The sequence below is a fragment of the Chlamydotis macqueenii genome, chromosome 21, assembly GCF_036417535.1.
Source record: "Chlamydotis macqueenii isolate bChlMac1 chromosome 21, bChlMac1.mat, whole genome shotgun sequence".
NCBI classification, from domain to species: domain Eukaryota; kingdom Metazoa; phylum Chordata; class Aves; order Otidiformes; family Otididae; genus Chlamydotis; species Chlamydotis macqueenii.
The window spans coordinates 5,196,403-5,217,873 of record NC_141576.1 but is presented as its reverse complement, the minus strand read 5'-3'; the positions used below and the strand labels follow the sequence as shown (position 1 = coordinate 5,217,873).

Here is a 21,471-nt window from a genome sequence, read left to right as displayed (position 1 = left end):
GCGCGGCGGCGGCGCGCTCTCATTGGCCCGGGGCGCGCCGGAAGCGGCGCCGGTGGGAAGTGCGCGCTCCCGCTGGGTTAGGCCTGCGCTGCCGCCGCCGCTCCCTCCCGCCCGCCCCGGCCTGGCCCAGGTGAGGCGGCGGTGGGCCCGGGCGGCGGGCAGGGCCGAGGGGGGCGGAGAGGGCGGGCTCGGCCGCCTTCCTGTGCGCGCAGGAGGGGGTCTGGGCGGGCCGCGGGCGCGAAGGAGGGGATAGGCAGGACTTGGGTAGTGTCTACGTCCCTTCTCGGTTCTGCTCCCCCCAGACCTGTTCGCTCTCCGCTCTCGCACCTTTCCGGCCGGGGACATGGCGTTTCCTCGCCGGTCTTCCGGCTGCTGGAGCCATTGGCGTTTGTGCAAACCTCAGAACCAGCTGGTTGACGGCTGTGACCCAGGGATGTCCCGTTGCTCACTACTAGCTAGCTGTCTGCTCCTGTTTGGTACCCAAGGAAGCACGAATTTCCTCTAGAATGCTCAAGTTTTCTACAGCTCATGAATCTATCTAAGGTGTTTGCGTGCTTCAGACACCTGCATCCGAGTTGTGGTCTCTTAAATAGTTTCCCAAGGGGCAGCTGAAGAGTGGAGTCTACTGTTTCATGTAGCAGGACCTCAATATTTGCTACTCGGTTTTAAACTTGCTTGGTTTTATGGGCTGTGGCTGTTTGAGTTACTGTCCTTGGTGAACTGCCTCTTGCTACAAAGAAAACAATACAATAAATGAAATGCAGGATTATTTAATTAAAAAAAAAATTCTGTATTTCCACTGCAAGGATCTTCAAGTGTTTTGATTAGACATTCCATCATTAAGGTAACGCATAATTTTACTGCTACTTGGAGCATTTTAAAATAAATTTTAAATTGTTGATCGACAACAATAAAATATTCTTTCTCCTAGGAGTGTCATGTAACAACTTAAAATTTTCATGTGAAAACAGAAAATGGCTTCAAGAGGAACAACAGAGACCAGTAAGCTAAAACAAAACTTGGAAGAGCAGTTGGATAGATTAATGCAGCAGCTTCAAGACCTGGAGGAATGCAGGTAATAAAAATAGATGCTTTCCTCTATATAGTCATATTTTTCTGGAATGGTTGGCAGAAGAAAACGATACCTTTCAAAAATCTTGTGGATTTTTTGCTTTATTTTGTGTTTTGCTATGGCTTTATTTTTTTTTAAATTAGGTAGGATGTTTGTGTTAGGTAGTAACAATTTAGAATTGTAAAAACAGTTTTTAAAAGCATTTATTTTTTTAAAGATTGTTCTATTTGTCATCTGGAGGAAAATGCGCACAGAAATACTCATTACTGTTTTCTTTGAAATTTTATATTTCAGTGTGGCTTTCTAACTTTTAATAGGTGTTTACAGAATTCACAGTTTTATATGGGCTTTTTTAATAGCAGTTACTTGCTTTTGCATCTATTTTGTTTTGGTTTACAATTACAGATGTTTGAGGTCGAGGTGGGTTTTTTTTAAGTTTGTCTAACGTTTTCATGTGATTTGTTTCATGTGATTGTGTGTTAGTTTTTTGTGGGCTAGTAAAATTTGAGATAGACAGAATTCCTGAGGAAAAGAGGGGTTTTTTTTCTATTTCAGTACTTGCATTTAACCATCCTGTGTGGTTTTAGATGCTTTCTTTGACTATAGTTCTAACTTGTTCAAACAGTACATATCTTTTTCAAGAATGATTATAACTGCAAAGGGTTGGTAGTACCGTTCTTTGAATTGGGCAAGGTTTAGGCAGCAGGATTGGTTATTCCTGAATAACTTGATGGTTTTTGGGTGAGGAGATGGGCTTTTCAGATAATTTGGTTCACCTTAGCTTTGAGCAAGACAATCTAACTGCTGCACGAAGTATTGAGTATTTTGTAGTTGTCATGGCCTTTTTATACAAGTGACTTTACACAAACAACACAAGTGCATGGGTGACTAGGAGGTGGTGCAAAACCAAGAAAACTGAATGTGCATTAGCTGAGTAACAGCAAAGAGGAGAATAATCTGAAGCGAAGCAAATGTTTTCATTGCTATCTGTGGAAGCATGCTTTATGATATTCCCTGATACCTGGTTTGCCATGTTAACATCTCGGGTTTAGTCCTGTGAATTAATGTTTCTTGTTGGATCCTCTTTAGAGAGGAGCTAGATGCAGATGAGTATGAAGAGACCAAAAAAGAAACTCTAGAACAGCTGAGTGAGATCAATGACTCACTGAAGAAGATTATGTCTGGGGATATGACTTTGGTGGACGAGCTCAGTGGGATGCAACTGGTAAGGATGAAGTGTTACTAAAAATAGTTCACGTTCTTCCTAGACTGAATGAAACAGAAAATAGATACAAGTGGTTCAGTATAATTTTTAGATAGGCCATGTGAAAGGTAGATCTATGTATCTAATGTTTTTATTATTTAATATATGTGTGTACCTTGTTTAGGTCTCTTAATTTTAAAAGGAAAAAAAATGTTGAAGAATTATGACCATAACACTGTAGAAAAAAAACCTGGGACACTGCAAGGACTACATGTATCAGATCTTTAATATTAGAAAATAACATAAAATAATACAAATTAATATAAAAGATGTGAGGGACAATCCAGGACAATAGATGTAGTGAGAAAGAAAGTTCATGCCTGTTTGTTAGAAAGCATAAAGATCGCATTTCCTGTGCTCTTATTGCTGATTTGTGCTTGAGATTCATACCAGTCTAAATGAAAAGGCTGTAGGAGTGACTGTGTAACTTTTAATTTCTCTTAGTGAATTGATCTTGTTTTATGCTGACTTACAAATTTTTGATCTATTTTCTGTGTTTTCAAATGTTTAATTAATGATTTGTTCCTTCAAGCCCTATGTTTTAGTTTGGGGTTTTTTTTCCAGAGAGATCATTATTTGTCCAAACATAACTGTGGTGAGATTTAATCATAATAATTCTGATACTCTGTAGAGGAATTTGCATAACAGTAGGAGATTTACCTTATCATTTACGTTCTGGTTACCCTTAGAAGAGCTGTAATCATCAATGTGAGCATTAAATCTGCTAAAGATAGCATAGCATATCCACTTGTGATGTGCTAATATCAGGAAGATGTTGGAAATTATTAGAAAATAAGACCTGGACTGTAATGAAAAGTTTCACGGCTCTTTCTCAGTGTAGTTGCACTAATTAGTGGATTTTTCAAGCCCTACATAAAGGTCATACAGTTGGGTTTTTTCATCTCGCTTTCATGGTTATGGAAAAAACAGAAAAGCTCTCTGTATCAAATGATGCAGAGGATACTAATGATGCTTCCCAGCCTTCATTGATCTTGTCCTGCAGCTATAGCTTGTGACTGCTATTAGTTCTGGTCATTCTTTCTCTTTTCCTTGTAGGCCATACAAGCAGCCATCAGCCAAGCATTTAAAACTCCAGAAGTAATTAGAATGTTTGCAAAGAAACAACCAAGGCAATTGAGGACAAAGTTGGCAGAGGTGAAGCTTTCTGTTTCACTCTAAAAACTGTTTAGTTGAGCTAGATTGATAGTAGGAGAGTACCAAGTGTGTTAGAAAACTTGATAGCAGCGTTATAAGGAGATAGAGAAGTACTGTTTCAGAATTTGTTAGGTTTTAAATGTTTATTGAGGTAATGGGGACAACAATGTGTATTTCTTGAATTATCTTCTATCTTGCTGCTTCAGCACAAAAATGTGATTACCAGATAGTGAACTGAGTATAACTGCAAACAGAAAATCTGAAAGGTACGAATCTGTAATTGTATTGATGGGCTGGAGAGTGTACTTGGTGTCTCAGAGATCTAAACCGAGCTTGAGATCCAGATAAAGTGAAATGAAATGTGATTCCTCCATGTGCCGGTGATGTGTGAATCCATAATTTTGAATTAATATCAATCTTTGATTAAAAAGAGATTCAAGTTTGGAGAAATTAAGAATGCAAAGGTTAGGTTCAAAGAGTATTTGCAGAATGCTCGGAAAAACTTCACAGACATCTTTTAAATTCTGGGTAGCTCTGTCCCTTACTTCCGTGGGTACTATGCTTACTGATTATATTTTTAGGCTGTTGCATTGCTTATGCTGTTGTGTTGAGTGAAAATAATGGGAAGCTTATCTGTTTTGACTTATTTCCACACCCACTCCCTCCCGGTGCACAGATGGACCGAGACTTAATGGTTGGGAAGTTGGGACGAGACCTGTATACACAGCAGAAAGTTGAAATCCTGACTGCCCTCAGAAAGCTTGGTGAGAAGGTAAGGTGTTGGTACGGTAGTTAGGTGAATAGAAAAGTCTACCTGTATATTGGAGAGGAATTAGAAATTGTTACAATAAGAATTTAAAACTTCTGTTTATGAGCAGATGATCCAATGCAACTTGCTTTTGTAGTACATAAATGTCCTTTGATTTTAAGGATAAGCTTTCTGAAGCACTCGCTATTTAACATATATCAAATAGTATTGGACATTGATATAAGGCTGTTTTTACTTTAAAGTACTTTCTTTGGTGGGTTGTATTGAAATTATTATTCATTAGCTTGGGGCCAACTCTATCAATATGAATGAATCACATATAAGCTGGCACAAGCTGATGATATTTGTAAAAGCTCCAAAATGACTCTTTTACTGGCTAACTACCACCTGTCCACCTGGCAGGAACTATCCAAGACTTTTGACATACATTGAGCTTTATTTGCTTTTCTGTTGGTGATAATACCTACGTCTTGGTGTAAGATAACTAAATTGGAGAGAGAAGAGAGAAACTGATTGTTTCCCCAATGAGTAAATCAGTGGCACAACAATCCCTGATTTTTACCACTAGAGGGAGGAAGAGAAGTTACTTCTTTTTGTTGATGGTATATGAAGAAAATGAGTTGCTGTGTATCTCTGTACTTAAACTTTATTAGGAAATGAGGGAATGTAATGGAAAAGATCAAGTGCAGTACTTAAAGGAGCTGCATTCTAAGTAGCTGATATTAGCAAATACTTTCCCTCAGAATATTTTTATTGCTTGACTGTCAGAGAAAAAAATGTTTTGGAAATAGATTAAAAGGCTAGTTAAGGTTGTGAACTGAGTGCATGAAGGTATCTAATCCTCCTGTTAGGAGTTCCTTGGATCCCTTCAGACAAGCCACTTCACCATGCATTGACATAGCTTCTTTGTCTTTTAAAATGATCAGTAACCCAGAGGACTTGCTGGGATAGTAGTTTGACATCCGTTCTGGATCTGAAAAATGATGGTAAATACTCCATGTTTGTCTGCACAATACTGCAAAATGTTAAGTAGTTAGATGCTTGCTTACAAAGCACAGCAAAGGTAGGTAACTAATACTTTTTCCTTCATTCCGACATTGTTCTGAATGCCTGTACCTGATTTTTATATTTTTAGTAAATAAACTGACACTGTGGACAGTTTGAGACACTTAAGCTTTGCTTTAGTAAGGATATATATATATCAGAGGCTACTAAAATGAGTTTTAACTTAGAATATCTGAACCTTTCAAATGTAGGTTACTACTTCATTATAGTAAATATTTTATGGGCATCTGTCACAAGGCATCAGAGCACGTACATAAAAGCAAAATATACATGTGCAAATATAACTTTAAAGGAAGAGACCCATTTCTAGATCATTGACTATTAAAGTGGTCAGAGCTGATAGTGACTGCATATTTTTGTTTTCCTCAGTGACAGGAGGTGGATTTAGATCTTAGCTCATTTGTGTTGACCACATGATAAAAAAAGTAATTGACATCCTTTGCATAGTTTTGGTACAGAGGTACAGTGTGACCTTTTCATGAAAAATATCACTGGAGGTCAGCTTTAAACTTAGTGGTGCATGTAGAGGCATGTCTGCTGTTGCATATGCTCTCCTTCCTGGCCTGACAGACACTGTTGAGAAAAAATTCAGTGGTAGGGAGACTGGCTTGCATTTTTAGTTTGGCTTTGAATATGTTAGATAACATATTAGATATATATTAGATATGTCTTTAATATCATAGATAACACTGCCACTTAGAAACTGCAGATTGACAATTGCTGTAACCTGTCGTAGTTCGTGTGTATGTTAAGGTACCAAGTTTACAGTTATGACCTTTTTTTTGATGTAGCTTACTCCAGATGAAGAGATGTTTTTGTCAGCAAATGCTGGTACAGCCCTGAGCCAGTTTGAAAGAGTCTCCACTGACCTTGGTAAGTTTTCATTCTTAGAACTTCCAATTTCTTTGCCTCATTGAACAGTGAATAATAGAAATATTTGTGATTCCCTTATGAAAGAGAAAATACGAAGGAAAGATTCATGCCATTAAATTTTCTATTTTATTGACAATCAAACTGATCCACTATCCATGAAGAAGAAGTAAAGCAGCAAGTAAATCCAGTGTCAGATGTCTATGAAATGCCAAGCGTTGCCCATAATGCTGAAGATTTGAATGGTCTGTGTCAAGCAGAGATACAACTCTTAGTTAAACACAGATCTTTTTTGCGTTAATGACTCTCTTCAGGAGAGCCTTTCCCTCTGCTTGATGCAGAGAATTTGGCAATTATTGGCAAATTGTCAAAATACAGCTTTGAAGTACTCTTCTTGCCATGATTGTCATAGCTCTAATCATATTGACAAGACCAATAGTTCAGTTATAATGTGCACTGAATAAGCACAACAATTCATTCTCACATTACAGTTAGAATTGTGATAAAGGAACTATGAATGGTAGGAATGTGCCAAACTAGGTCAGGGTACAAATACACTGTCTCTGTGACCTACCTTTCGGCACTCGTCTTCCTGAGAGTGTAAGCAAGGTGAGAACCTTTTACTTAAAAGGGTACTTCATTAGAAGCTCTGTATGTATGTGGTGGGTTGACCTTGGCTGGCTACCAGGTGCCTGCCAAGCTGCTCTCTCATTCCCCCTCCTCAGCAGGACAGGATGAGAAAATAAAATTAAAAACTCGTGGGTCGAGATAAGGGCAGTTTAATAATGAAAAGCAAAGGCTGTGCGCAGAAGCAGAGGAAGACAAAAAGATGTGTTCTCTACTTCCCATCAGCAGGTGATGTCCAGCCACTTCCTGGGAAGTAGGGCCTCAGTATGTGTAGCAGTTTTTTCTGCCGACAAATGCCTTAATAAATCCCCCACCTCCTCCTTTCTTCTAGCTTTTATTGCTGACTATGGCGTCATGTGGTACGGAATCTCTGGTCAGTTTGGGTCAGCGGTCCTGACTGTCCCACCCCAAGCCTACTGCCATTTGGGGATGAGAGTGCCCTGATGCTGTGCCAGCACCGCTCAGCAGTAGCCAAAACATAGGTGTGTAATCAACACCATTCTCACCACAAATACAGGCAAGGCACTATGAGAGCTGCTATGGAGAAAATTAACTCCACTCTGGCCAGACCCAAGACATGGCTGGTTACAGACCTGTCAAGCCAGCATGTCTTTTTTTAATTAGGTCAGCTGTTCTAGTTTTCGAAATGTAGGTTTGATTTCTTTTGATCTCAAATGTTTTACTTGATTTAAATTGTATATAAGGAAAGTCACAATTTCTATTAATACTGAAAATGTTTTTTTCCCTCTCATAGGATCAGGAGACAAAGTCTTTGCCCTAGCAAGTTTTGACGTAGAAAAGGCAAAACAATGAAGAGGTGCGTGAGGCTTGTGTCTCTCCAGTTATCAGCAGCAATGGACTTCTGTCATATTGCATTTGGTTTTTTCTATCTTAACATGTTGGAGAAAAAGAAGAGCAAAACAAAAAAAAACCAAACCCTAAACCTCTTGGGTTCTTAACCAGAAGATCTGAAGTAAACAGCCTTAAGTGCACTTTGGAACCTTGGTGTCTGTACCCCTTAATAACATAAGCTCTGAGGCTGAACACTAAGTGGTAGTCTGAAAACAAAAGTATGGTATGACTGTCTTTGGAAAGGATCAGCTATTTTGAACTTTTCTGACTGTGTATTTCTCTAACTATTAAAATGTAATCTTTTTGCATGTGGTTGTAGCAAGGCGATCTTTTTGAGGAGCAGTCCTAATGAGTGAGTGTTTTTTTGGGTGAATCTTCCAAGCTCTCAAGTTCTCTTAATTTTTGTCTGGACTCCCTACTGAATAGTTTGTACTAGGAATGCACTGAAGCTTTGAAAAATTGACATAGTTTATTTGAAATAGCATCTTTCTACAAACTGTTTGCAGAAGAACCAAAATGAGACTGTATGCTGACCATTAGCCCTTAACTGCTTGTTTGCTGTGCACATGAATGAGTGCCATTGTGTCCTAACCTTGACTGACAAACAATGGAAGCCCTGTAGTGAGGCTTCTGGAGTAATTTATCCTTGTGCATTGTAATGACAGGGAATGGCTAGGAAATGGCAATGAGAAGCCCTTTCTGTGACCTTGTACTTTAGCTCTGGGTGTATAACTACATGCTACCTTTATTTCCCAGTATTTCTGAGACACTGTGAAACAGCTTGCAAGTAGAAACAAGTTTGAAAAGCAGAGGGGAAGCTCTCATTACCTGATCGGTGCAAGTGTTGCTCAATCTATTTATCAGATGGTGGTGCTGTGGAGAGAGGATGGTCTGTGCCTCCACAGGGAAGTTAGAATCCTGAATAATCTCAGGGTACAGGAGGATTTAAAATCTCATTGTTGAATTTTTAGTTCTGAGTGTGGAAAAACTCCTTGAGACTCCAGGTGCATCTAACTTCCTGATAAACTATTTTATGTAAAATCACTATTAGGGATCTTTTTCCTAAAGCAGTAGCTGCTTCACACTTTTAATTCAGTACTTGTTAGCATTTTGAGTTGACGGGAAGCTTGTATTTCACTGAGAATTTTTTCAGCTTGATAAATGTGGATTTTGGGTCTGCTCTACCCTTGGTATATATTCAGGCACTGATCTAATGATACTGACAACCAAAAAAAAGGGGGGGGGGGGCAGGGGGAAGGCATTTCTTAATTGAATTTTGTACCTGTTCCCCGTATTTTACCACTAGCTGGAGAAAACAATATGGACAGAAGCCAAACACATTTCTGTGGTCATCTTAGCTGTTAGCAATCTTATCTTTTTCCTATGAACAGAAAGAGGAGAAAAGCTTCACATTTCCTTAGCAGTGTTGCTTTATCTGAAACTGTCAACAGTAAATCCTAAGTTCTTTAACTCAGTGGGGCTGCATGTAGACATACCTGTTCAGCTTACGGCTTCCAGCTGTAAAAAAAAAAAGAAAAAGTCACTTAATGAGAAAAAAAAAAGGTAATTTCCCTGCAAAAAGAGTTTAAACATTAGATAGTTTTGGGTGCTTTGGACTAGCTATGTTTTAAAAGGGAGTTAGCACTTCCTTTCTTTGGAGAGCTTCAAAAGTGGAGGAAGCGTTATGAAATCTCATTGGCAAAAGGAGCGTTTGGCTGTGAGCGTGTTGACGTGCTATTATTATCTGGCCCCCGTCAGAGAAAGTGTGACTTGCCAGTCACAGGTCCAGTCAGTTCCCCTTCCCATAAGGTGGGGCAGAAATGTATCAAGAGAAGAAAGCTACCATTTTGCTGCTTAAACTCCACAAACTATCTTTTTTTCTAAGTGATAAATTTATTTTTCCTTAAATGAGAGCAAAGTACAATACCCAAATGCTGCAATTACGCTAACTTCTGCTAACTCTCCAGCAAATGACATTAAAAAGTGGTTAAAGGGAGGTCTCTACCTATATTGCTGAGGTGACAGGTGTATCTTCAGGACAAACAGATTTTATGCTGGTTTTAGTGATTGGGTAATTTTTTGGACAATGTGTTTTATTTAAGTTTTATGCATGTTTATGAACTGACCTGTAAAATGTGGTAACTGCTATCACAGTAAGTCTGTTGCTGCAAAGAAAAGGATGGTGATAATACTGGAAAGATGAGAATAATTCCTAGGAAAAAAAATAATCTTGTTTCCATGTTGATAGTGTTTTGAATTATAAACATTTAAAAATACATGTACTGAAGGGATTATACTGAATTCTTTTAGAATTAGTAATGGTTTATAAACCAACTTATAAACCCAAATGTTGGGTAGATTCAGTTCCAGTTTATGGTGGCATGACTTTTTGGCAACAGTGGAGTTGGACCTGCAGTGAAGGCGACCCACTGTTTTGAGGAATTTGGTGTTCAATGGAGTAGAACATCTGTACTTTACCTATCTCATATATATCTTAGGCTTTTATAGCTAGACTTGAGCTTCAGTGGGAACTGCCATTGAAGTGAGTGAATGGAGTGGAAATAGTCTTAAATTTAGATAGCCTACTGCAGTGTTAATCTCTGTTGCATAGTAGTCACTTAGAGACTAAGAGGGTAGAATAGAGTATAAACAGAAAATTAACATGATCAGTTGTAATATAGATTGCACTTATAGGGCATAACTACCCTATAAATAAGCAAGTTCTTCTAATTGTAAACTAGGCCTGGAGTAGAGTAAACCAGAAAATGCGGTTTTTAGAATGTATTTTGCTTTAGTAGATGTCCTTTGGAAATCTAGCATTTTAGAAATGAAAGGATGAATTGTATAGACAGCATAATTTGTCTTTCACTGATGGAACTTCTTTCTCCTTTTTTTTAGAAGCTTTTATTTAGATGAGGTCTATTGTCCAATTATCAGAACTATTTTCCTGTCTGGGGCAGTATTATGTTCTCTGACGAAAGCTGATTGCAGCTTCATAGCTGAGAGTAGCTTATTAAAAGGCATTATTAAACAGCCTAAAATTATTGAAAACAAAACAGTCCATGGGGACTGTAGCTGCTTTCTTTTCCTTTCTGCTCATTACTGGTGCTAAGTAACTCTTCTCCCCCCAACACCCCTCAACCTGCTTGCAGCATTAGTATGTAAATTAAATCTCTCAGCACTCCCACAGATCACAGTAAGTTTACAGTACAATAATATGGAAAGCGTTTTCCTTGTAGTTTTAGAGGTGTACGTTTCCAGGAGAAACTTTTTTTTTTTAATTGATTTGCAAGTATTCCAGGATTTTTTCAAACTTTCTGTACTGCAGGCAGTTGTAAAATTCCTATTAAATGAATCCTTGACTGAATATCTTTTTACGTTGTGCTGCTTCTGCTCTTGAAAAGATCTCTCATGATTTAGATGGACAAAGATGAGATTGACATCAATGACATCATTGCAAGATTCAGCTTGCCAGGCCACACTTCGCTTTGCAGAAGTTGTGAAGGGTCTGAAAGCGTGGCTCTGACCCAGAGGCTGGATATGTCCTGCAGAATGCCTGGACTATAAATGTCATTCAGCAAGGAAGCTGTTGCCAATATGAAGCTGTTGACCCTAGCAAAAAGTTGTTTAAGCAACCTGCTTGAAGTGGTTAGATTCATTTCAGACACATAGTAAGTTAATTGGTGCACTGTGCTAAATATTTTGCCGAATAATCCTGGGATGCACTTCCACTAGTATCTCAAATGTTTCTGCAAAGGCTGGGGAAAAAAATCCATAATCTATTTATTATAATGATTATTTGCCGAAATAAAAACTAGTAACAAAAGAACAACTCCAAAATGAAAGCATGGTTTTGTCTTTTAACATACAAGCTTGTGATGTTTGAATTCCATCCCCAGTTCAGCGTTAGACCCAGGTAGATCACTTGTTCTTTACGCATCTTTCTCTCCTGGAGTAAAATACAGATTGTGATACTTGAATATCAAGTGCTCTGAAGTTGTTATTGATCATACATTGCTTTGAAGATTAAAAGTACTTTGGTTTTTGTTTATCATTTTACTTCTGAAATAAGAATTGTGAAGTACAGTAGCTTTAAACACATCAGCAAATTGGCCCAGCATTATTTTTGGCCATATATAACATCCCTTTTTTGATCTTCTTTCTCTTATAGGATGAATCTAGTGATTGTACTGATCTAAAAGAAAAAGTGTTAGAGAGAAAACTGAAGCTTCAAATCCTGTGTCTCTCTTTCTTCTGTCTTTGTCTCCTTATATTATTTCCCTTCTTTGATCTTGAATGGTAAAATAGCAAGTTATCTTTGTCTTAAAGGCAAAATACAAAATTTATTGAGAGATCCCTTCGTTCATCATGTTAAAATCCAATTCACTGTTAAATTAATTTTGATAGAGAATTCTATCTTAATGATACCCTACTGACCAGGCATTTAAGGCTGCATCATTAGTGGCTGAAATGGTAGGCAAATTAAACCAAAACCATTTGGTTTTGTTTCCATTATGGCCATTCCCCTCTTATATGAGGACAGATACAATTTTTACATTGTGAAGAAATTAAAGTCAGCCTGCAGGCATCTTTAGTTTTCCCACTTCCATCATTTTTAAATTATCCTCACTGAGTTCTGAGGAAGTCTTTTCTATTAGGGAAGTAAACTCATATTTCAATTTTATCTGCTTAGTTACCCACGAGAGAGGAATAGGAGTGCTCCTTTTGCAGTTTTTCTTTAGGAGCCATGGAAAATGTGACACTCTGTCTTGCTATGAGGTTGTAGGGTTTTTTTTTACTTGACCTTAATAGGATTTTTATGCCCATGTTGCCTGAGATTTTTCTCCCATAACTTTTAAACATCCAGGCTTCCCACCTCAGTCAAGCTGGAGCTGATGATGTTCAGAGCATCTGAAAAGGTGGCCTGAAGTATCTGACACTGACAGGATAAATAAAAACGTTTCAGAATTAGTTACTAAAATAAGGTCTTAAAAGAGGAAATACAGACATAAGGTTCGTGAATATAACTATATGTAAGGCATTGCTGTATCATGCATTCAAGTATTTGCTGTAACACACTAACGTGTTAATGATACATTTAATAGAATTTTTTAAAAACAAGTTTATTCACAGACATCTCTTTTAATCTTGCTATCATAATAGTTTGCTCCTTGATAACGATTAGGATTGTGTTTTCAGGATGCTTCCAAAAATGGGTCAGTAATAATCGCAGATGTGCTTGAAAACCGTCAGGCAGAATCACCTGCAAATCCTGCGGACAGAAGTGTTAATGTCTGGGTAAATAGCTTTTCTTTTGATTGTCCAGTTAATGTCCTTGTAAGGTAGAGATTGAAATTAAGTTCTGTAATGTTGTCGTAAAGGAGTGTGCTTTGCAACGCTGTAAATACCAAATTTATTCTGGGAACGCTTTTGGTTTTGAATAAAATGTGCAACTGAGAAGGTTTCTTACCATGCAAGCTAAGTCTGGATTAACGAAAAAAAAAAAGATTGTCATAGCCTTTTTTACACTAAAAGGCTTTTTTGTCCATCTCTCTAAAATATCTCTGCATATCTCCTCACTGCACAGTCTGTGGAAACATTAGATATCGTAACTAAGGCAGCTGAACTATTTCTTTATTTTTCTAGTATACTCTTTCTGATCTGTGCAAGTTGTGCTCACCACTAGTCATGGAAGTTTCAGCTGACTTGTGACCCTACGTCATTTATTAGTGTGCAAAGAGTTGTTCGGTTGAACTGCATTTAATTTTCAGGAAACACTGTACAGTTTCTGCATCAGAGCATGATTTTGATGGATTGGAATTGTCAGACTAAGTCTGAAATATAAAAGATTACCGAAAGAAAAAGATTCCAAACTAAAAACAATTCCCTCATTAGATACCATACACATCTTTGAGAGAAACAGTTTTCATTATTGCTGCATGTGGTTAAATCGGATATGAAAGCAGGGCTTGTGTGTACAGATGCTGCTGGAAGCCCTTAATGAGAGGGAGATGCCAGCAAATACAGAGGGACTTGGAGAGTGGATGCAGCTGTATTGTGAAGGAATCCTAAAAGAATTTCGGAGCTGATTAAGAAAGAATGGGAGATCAGAGAAGGACAGAGTGAATTGAGTGAATTTTTCTAAGTCAAGCAGGGAGTCAGAGGAGAAGGTTTCATGAAGTTTTGGCTTACTAGAATGAACAGCAACCTCATTAAATAAAAGAGATTAGAAACTGTTGAAAAGAAAAATCAATTTAATCTGTTAGATTTTTGTAAAATAATATCCAGACTTTCTGCAACACTTGTAAAATTGTTAGAAAGACTTAACCTGTAGATAATTCAACTTCCTGACATTCCCCTGCTGATGATAAGCTGTATTGTTCCGATTTTGTGGTTGGGGCAAGGAGAGTGACAATTGGTAAGCTAATAGATTTGATCAAGTACAGTGCACTTGTATCTTCTGTTTACTTTGTCAAGGTCTGTGTGTTCCCATGAGACATTAACAATATTCTACTAAATCTGTTGCAGAGCTAGGAGTTGAGGTCTCTTGAGCATCCATCATGTCTTATGATGATAAAAGTGACTACTATAACAGCAAGATGCCTTGCTTGACCGCTAAACATCTCTGTAAGCCTGGTGGTAATAAACTAAGGTGGGGCAGAAGCTGATTTAGACTGTGTTTTAAGAAAATAAATCTAAAATGTTCCAAGGGTAGAGGAAGCCTTACAGTAGCTCTCTGTCCTAAACCCCTTCCTAAGTAAATGCAGGATGTTAAGTTGATGCTAGATAAGATTGCATTACGCTCTTGTACAGTCAGCCAGCTAAATTAGAATAGGAGAGCTAGACAAAACTTAGTCATAAAATGGTGTTTTGCCCATGATGGTATCAGTAAGAAAATTCGTTCTGTTGCAAAGATGCAAATGATGGCTTAATTATACGCTCCTACCAGCATAAGATGCTTTTAGATCTTTCCCTCAGACTCATGTACTGTGCTAATTAACAGTAATCCAACTGGAGGATCCCAGAGCAATGCTTCTGCATATTTTTTCAGCTTATGCTGGAGCTCTTATGTTCTTTTCTTAAATAATTAATAATCATTACTGCCTGCTGTGCTCTGGGTATGCGCTAGTGATCTCAGATCCCAGCATATTTGCACCATTCCTGTTCCTGTCAGCAGCTTGGTTTTGCTCTTTGCACAGGCTTTCATGTTAAGACCTTCATTAACTGGCAGCGGGGTATGGATTTCAGTGGCACTGGGCTTTGATGTCATTAAGGAGCAAGCTGTTAAAGGAAGTGCCACCTATTTCATTACTGTGACTGTTTTTTATGCAATTAAGTTAAATACCGAGTAGAAAACAGATGCATTTTACTAAGTAACACTCAGTACACAAAGCATTTTTGTCTTCAGGAGTTTTATACTTGCCTTGCTGCCCCCACCGATGTGTGTTGTCGGTAAGCAGCGTTACTGTTAAGCGTGGTGGGAAACCAGTTTGGAGATCAGTGATGGCGCAGGGGTGATGATGGCTTCTGTCTTCTCTTTTACTGTTTTTATTAATTTCTGTGTTCACCGTTCTGTGTCAGTCTGTCTAGGGGAAGGATTACTTAAATTTTGAGTGCTTGAATAACCAAATGGATATTCATTCTAGTTGGAGGTTCTCAGAAGATGGCGTTTTCTGTATTTGCTGAATTACCTTTAATTAAGCTGTGCTGAATTTTGCAGTGCCTTTAACTTCGTTAGCGTAGCGCTATTGACACGTGGTCCCATAACCTGTTTTAACATGAATGTGATTTATCTAATACGGCGCTACCGAAGAAGTCGTGCTCCGCGGCCTCGCCCCGCTGAACAGGACCGCGAGAGGGAAAGCGTGAGGTCATAGAGACGCAGGGCACCGCGTCATTTCAGGGCCTGACTCCAAGGATGTTCCTCAAGGTAAGGACACGGCCCATGCCAGGGAACAGACCGCGGCGTCCTGTCCCCTCGCCCGACCGAGAGGCTCCGTGGCTGAGGGGGGGGTCCCCAGTCCGTAGCGATGCGGGGCTGGCAGCCGCTTTGCCGGAGCTATGCGGGGGTGGCCTGGGGGAGGGTCCCGCAGGATAGTGCCCCGGCAGCGCGGCCTCTCCCGCCTCCACTCGGCGTGGGCGCGGCGTGGCCCTACCCACGCCCCGCCCCTTCCCGCCGCGCTCCGCCCCTCGGCGGCCCCGCCCCGCTGTGCCCCGCCCCTTCCTGCCGGCCGGCGCTCGGGTGGTGCCTGCGGCGCCGCCGCTGCCCTGGGCGCTGGGACGCGGCGGGTCCCTCCCCCGGAGCCGCCCAGGCGCCTCCCTCGCTCCCTCCCTCCCTGGGCCGCCGCGGTGAGTCACGACGGAGGAGGCGGCCGCTCCGCTTCGCTCCGCACGGCTCCGCTCTACTCGCCCGCGCTGAGCGCGCCCGGCCGCCGCCCGCACCGCACGCAGGACCGCCGGGGCCGGCCCGGCCCCGCACGCAGGTGAGCGCGGTTGCCCTTTGTGCGCGGCGCCCGGCCGGGAACAAAGACGCTCGCCCCGGCCCGAGGCGCCGCTTCGCCGGCCCCGGGCCTCCGCGCCTCCCCGCTGCCGCCCCGCCGGGGCCGGTTCCCGAGCTCCCGGCCCGGCCCGGCGCGGGGCCGCGGCCCCTGACCTCCTCGGGGCCCGGCGGCGGCGGCCGCCAAGCGGTCGTGGGCGCTGCCAGGCCGTGGCCCCGCGGCACAGGTACGGGAGGTGCCTTTTAAAATTTTCTGGCATCATCTCTTACGTCATGCGGCACCCAGTTTCACGGCGGCGGTGGTTTCCCACCCCAGCAATGGCAGCATTTTTGTGGCAGGTGAAGTCATTCCCGTGTAAAGCTGGTCAAGGCGTGCTGGAGCCGTCGGGAAGGCAGGTGTCACGTCCGCAGGCAATAAAACGCAATATCTGGATGCCAGGAGGTGTAATATCAGTCCTGCAAAAAGTGTGTGATGCTGCATGGTGTCCTGGCCCTCGATGTGAAACACCGGGAACGCGCATGGGAAAAATGCTTCTCTGCTGGTATTTAATAGAGGGCTTCGCTTGGAGGTAACTTCTACCTTTGCCAAAAATTGTGTTTCTAGAGCATCTGAAGCAGCACTCCGTAACTTTCAGTTTAGCATAAAGGTGGACAATATTTGTTGGCACAGAATAGTTCTGTATTTCTTGGAAAGATACACGAGAGATGGACAGCATCGTTTTCCGGTAGGAATATGTTAGCACTCCAGAGAGCAGATGAGAGGTGCTGCTCGTTTCTGCTTAACATCCAGCTGTGGTTCATCAGGATGCATTTAACTTCCAGACTTGCGTTTGCTTTCTCCTCGAGAAGGGAATATTTTGCCCTGTTGTGTATCATCTTTTATTTGACCGTTCCTCATCTTGGCACATTAAACAAAATAAGCTTTGATGCTCTGCGAGATGAGAGCGAGACATTTTGCAGATGTGGTGGTTTAAAAAAAAAAAAAAAAAACCAAACAACCAAAACCCACCAGACTCCCAAAACCAACAGACACTGGAGGCAAGTTAGGTATGCTTGTTCAGTTTTCTGGTATTAGTTGGCTCCAATATGGTGATACACATGTCTGTTGAGTATTTTAAGAACATAATTTAAAAATATATATACAAAACCGAAATTGTATATTTAGTTTTTGTTAGCCGCTGAACTTGCAAGCAGTCAACTCCTTTTGCCCTTGATATTTTTGGAGCTCACGTATGATGTGAAATAGGCTGCTGGAGGAGAAACACTGTAAATGGTGAAAAGTGAGGCTAAGTCATGTACTTCAGGGGGTTTATTTTGAAAGTATGAGTGTTCAAGGTGAGGCAGCATACTGAAAGCTACGTGTGAGTACTTTTTAAAACGCAGGGTTATTATCATTCTGAAAGCTAGTGTTTGCCTTGGCGAACAGATTCAGCTGGAAAATGGTGGCAAGTGTACTTTAGTTGTGTTGGAGTTGGATCGCTTTGCCATTACCTGAAAAAGCATCGTCCCTTTTATTGAACCTCTGGCATTTTGGTAGAAATTGGCAGCTTCTTCAGTATAGTTTAGAATTGTTGGTAAATGGATTTGCACGCTCTCTTAGTTGATGTGGTGCATTGTAATAGTGTAAATCTACAAGGAAGTGTGTAGGGTTGAAGAAATGCAACAGCAAAGGCCATTTTGGCCAAGTTAACTGATAATTGGTTGGCTGAAGTTTTATGGCTTACCCAAAATTGCTTCAAAGCAGTTGTTCTATTTTAATTCATTTTAAGCGTTGCCACAAAAGTTATGAAACGTTGTATAGGATGTAAAAGCGCTTTCCGTATTCTTGTTGACATCCGAGTGGGAAGATACTGAAGTCTTCACCGGGAGAATCATCCCATAGCATGACAGGAGTCACTGGAGTGAGTCTGTATCAGAGTTACCACGGTGGTCACTCCCCTGAATGCCGGTTTGCGGTTGCGTGCGGGAGCTCTGTGGACTTGCGCAGGCGGAGTAGGTGTGTGAGGAGGGAGGGCTGTTTGCCCTTCTCTCTGTTGCCTTTACAAGAATTGGTCAATACTCACACATTTCACTAGAAACATCATGATGTTATGTATTGGGGCTGCACAGAAAGCACCTTCTGAATCCAAATTTTATGGGAAAACTGCAATTGTACCACTTTCGGCTCCCTTACATCCTCTGCCATTTCCCTCCTTCCCCCATCCAGGGTTTTAGAGTAGTGCAACTTTCCAAGAGGAGAGAGAGGTTTCCAAAACAATTCGTGTTATTTTCTAAACAAAACCACAAGTGAACTGAAACAAAACCTAAATTTTGTAATTGCAAGCATTGACTGTGATATACATCTATTGCTAAATTTAAAAATCATCCCGCAGTTGTGTACAGGCAAATAAAGGTAACATCTGAATGTGCTTGGTACGGTGAAACTCCTGATAAGAGTTGATGCTTTGCCTAGGAGACAACTGGTGTGAAGTTGACCTGTTTATATTAGTTTAAGAAGAGTTCTTTCCTCTCAGAGTGTTTGTTATCTGTAACAAACAAACATTTATGATTTTCAGTCAGTATTTAAATTTGTGAGTTTTTTGTTGACTACAAAGCACCCCTCCTGAGCACCTGACCTAATTTTAAGCATCAAAAATGCACCCCAGTGCTGTGCATACAGAGAGGCAATAGGCTTTTGGAGGCTGCTGTTGAATATGCTTGGAGAAACTTCCAGTAGAGTTTTTTTTCCAAAAAAAGAAAGATTGAGTATCTTCAGAGATAGTTGTATACATGCAGATGCAAAACTGTATTTCTTTTTCTTGCAAGCTGTCATCAGATTGGATTTCCTGCTGAAATACAAGGACAGTAGCAGCTGTTACAGCTATACCGCGCCATTGTGTGCATCATGCAGAAGCGATTCAACCTGATGTCAGTGGTTTTAGTTGGAAAAATTGTAATGGTAATAAATATGGCAAATGTTTATATTCTGGGAGTTGGCAAAAGTGTTACAGCTAGAAGGTGGTTATAATGCAATTTTCAGAGAGTGAGAGTAAATTACTTTTTCTGCTATGTTTCCAAATATGTTAATAGTCATGATGGCAAAGCTGGTCAATCGTGTTTTTGATTTAATCGAGTTTAATCAGTGTGATACTTCTGGAACGGTATGGTGGGATATTCACCTAAAAATAAACCTTGATTTGTAATAAGGAAGGTGTCAAAAATCATAATGTTTAATAGTTTTAATCAAGTCCTCTTTACTCCTGTATGTTTTTCAGTAGACTGAAATCTGTCATGTCTTGTAAGATTGTAAGTATATATAAAAGTATTTTTTTCTGTGTTAAACCATATAAAGCAGAAGCCATACATAATTCACATTTGTAATGCCATTAAAAAATACCTTTTAAAATAACTCTCAGCACCACAGATAAGAGAGAGATTTTATTTTTGTTCTTTTTGAGAGTTCTAATTTGCTAGAAAAGTAGTAGTATCCATTAATTTCAGTAAAGCTGTTGCATGTACACAAGTATGTGAATAGTCCCAGAAGGTCTTTGTGTTTTGATGCTGATGTACACCAAAAATGTAAACGATTGGAATGAAATGTTTTGTCACCTACTCCGCATCCTAAGAAATGTTGGTAGTCTAATGGTCTTGCCTCTAAGTACATGGGAAAATATGTACATAGATTTTAAATCTTCTACAAACTTCTTACCAACAAATTTGATTTCATTTAGGGAAAAAACCAAAACACTTTGTTTACTGTTGTTCATGCTGTTGTATCTCTGAGAATGGATGAGACTTACACTTCTTTTTCCCTTTAAAGAGCCGTGGCCTGTCCGTGAACTTCGATCGGCATAAAGCAAGCAGATAGACCAGAATGAGCAAAACTACGGAGTGTTAATAGGTGAGAAGAAACCAAAGATCAGAAAAGTAACCGAAAAACAGTAGTTGAAAATTGAATAAGGAAAACACTCTTCTGACTCTGGGTTTTGTTTTCAGACTTAGTGTGGGGGAAGCTTTATGTAACAAATGCTCTAAAAAATAAGGCAAGTTTAATTTCTTGCTTCTGCTTGCTACTGGTGATTTGTCAGAATGTTACAGTGCTTACGTATGCTTTAAATGTTAATTTTAATTTGGGAAGTGTAATGACACTTTTTGCTTTTCAATAAGTATTTTCAAGTTTTTACAGAATGTCAAGTCTACCAAGCCTATTTTTATTTTTAAAAAAGTAATATAGATATATAGAATAATGAATAATGCTATTTAAAAACAAACAAACCCCACAGCCTAAAAATCTCATCTGGAGCTAAATGACTGTGAAAAAGTCCTAAAAATTTCAACTTCTGACATTGTTGGAATTCCTGTGAGTGACTAAATTAGCTACTGATTGGGGAACAGAAATGGAGCCAATAGATTTGTACAAGCGTTGCACTTGCCTCAGGATGTTCCGTTTTATTTCCTGTGAATATGTAGACCAAGAGTTTATTTGATTTTTCAGAAAGTCAATTTTCTCTATGTTATGAGGTTAACTAACAAAATATGAAAGCAACTTAAGTAATCAACTCTGTTTATGACCATGACCAACCTCTGAAACTTTCTGACTCAGTTTATCCTTCTATAAAATTAGTTGACTGCTTCACAAGAATGTTAAGATGCTTAATTAAAGTAATTGTTTTGCTTCTGAACTCATCCAGGTCCTGATTCAATGCACATGGAAGTCAGTGAGGAACTTTTAATTAATTTCATTGAGCTTTAAATAAGTGTACATATACACACACCCATGTACACTTAAAGGAAATGTGACCTAAATTTTTGCAACAGTTTCTGTAGAGCAGCAGTGTAAATGCTGGAACAGTTTCAATGGAAGGCTTTTTCTAGAAATGAGAAGGGGATAGTGCAACTGCAGAGATCTCTGGTGCCTGTTGCCTTACTAATGCGATTTTAAGAGTTTCCTGACTTTAAGTGTGCTGGATCTTCCATGGAAAACTGAAAATTTCATTGTGTGCTGGCAGCTTGCTCAGTTGGTCAGGGGAGGCAATATCAGACTTCAAGATAAACACAGAAACTGAATGTTTATGCAAAAATGATCAGCAATAGCACACTTAATATAATTAACTTTAAGAGTTGATGCCAAATTGAGAAAAATAGGAGCATTCACATCTGCTTAGCTGCTTTTTTTTTTTTTTTCTTTTTTTTTTTTCAGGAATGTCTGTAGGTGCCAAATAATACTCACTGGTTTATGTGGAATTCATGAAAGGTTTTGCTTAACTTTAGAGGTCAGAAATATCAAGTTTTTTTAAACAGAACTTTTATCACAGCAAACT

The 21,471-nt window shown here is 39.9% G+C and overlaps 2 protein-coding genes across 7 annotated transcripts in view; both read left to right on the top strand.

The window, feature by feature from the left end:
• The first annotated feature begins 33 nt into the window (after window positions 1–33).
• On the top strand, window positions 34–21,386 carry LZIC (leucine zipper and CTNNBIP1 domain containing). Of its 6 annotated transcripts, XR_015260857.1 has the most exons (9): window positions 34–130; window positions 932–1,075; window positions 2,162–2,297; window positions 3,393–3,491; window positions 4,168–4,263; window positions 6,117–6,198; window positions 7,577–7,639; window positions 19,971–20,051; window positions 21,351–21,386. XR_015260857.1 is itself a non-coding variant. In XM_086764583.1 (8 exons), exons 2-7 carry the CDS (start codon window positions 975–977, stop codon window positions 7,633–7,635), a joined length of 573 nt encoding a protein of 190 aa, XP_086620709.1. In that variant the 5' UTR covers window positions 34–130; window positions 932–974; the 3' UTR covers window positions 7,636–7,639; window positions 15,488–15,511. The 6 variants fall into 6 exon arrangements, 5 of the variants coding, with proteins under 5 accessions (XP_086620709.1, XP_086620711.1, XP_086620706.1 ...); XM_086764583.1 differs by lacking the exons at window positions 19,971–20,051; window positions 21,351–21,386 and adding an exon at window positions 15,488–15,511; XM_086764585.1 differs by lacking the exons at window positions 19,971–20,051; window positions 21,351–21,386 and adding an exon at window positions 12,874–14,119.
• Window positions 20,006–21,471, top strand: part of CTNNBIP1 (catenin beta interacting protein 1) — a 28,159-nt gene continuing 26,693 nt past the window's right edge. Inside the window, exon 1 of the mRNA XM_010122254.2 lies at window positions 20,006–20,051. The gene's annotated coding sequence lies outside the window, so the exon portion shown is untranslated. The remainder of the gene's footprint in view (window positions 20,052–21,471) is intronic.

Coding starts and splice junctions, on each gene's coding strand:
- LZIC (XM_086764580.1), top strand. CDS start 975: ATGGCTTCAAGAGGAACAACAGAGACCAGTAAGCTAAAACAAAACTTG. Junction 2,298..3,392: donor AGCTCAGTGGGATGCAACTG/GTAAGGATGAAG, acceptor TTTTCCTTGTAG/GCCATACAAGCAGCCATCAG. Junction 6,199..7,153: donor AAGAGTCTCCACTGACCTTG/GTAAGTTTTCAT, acceptor CCTTTCTTCTAG/CTTTTATTGCTGACTATGGC.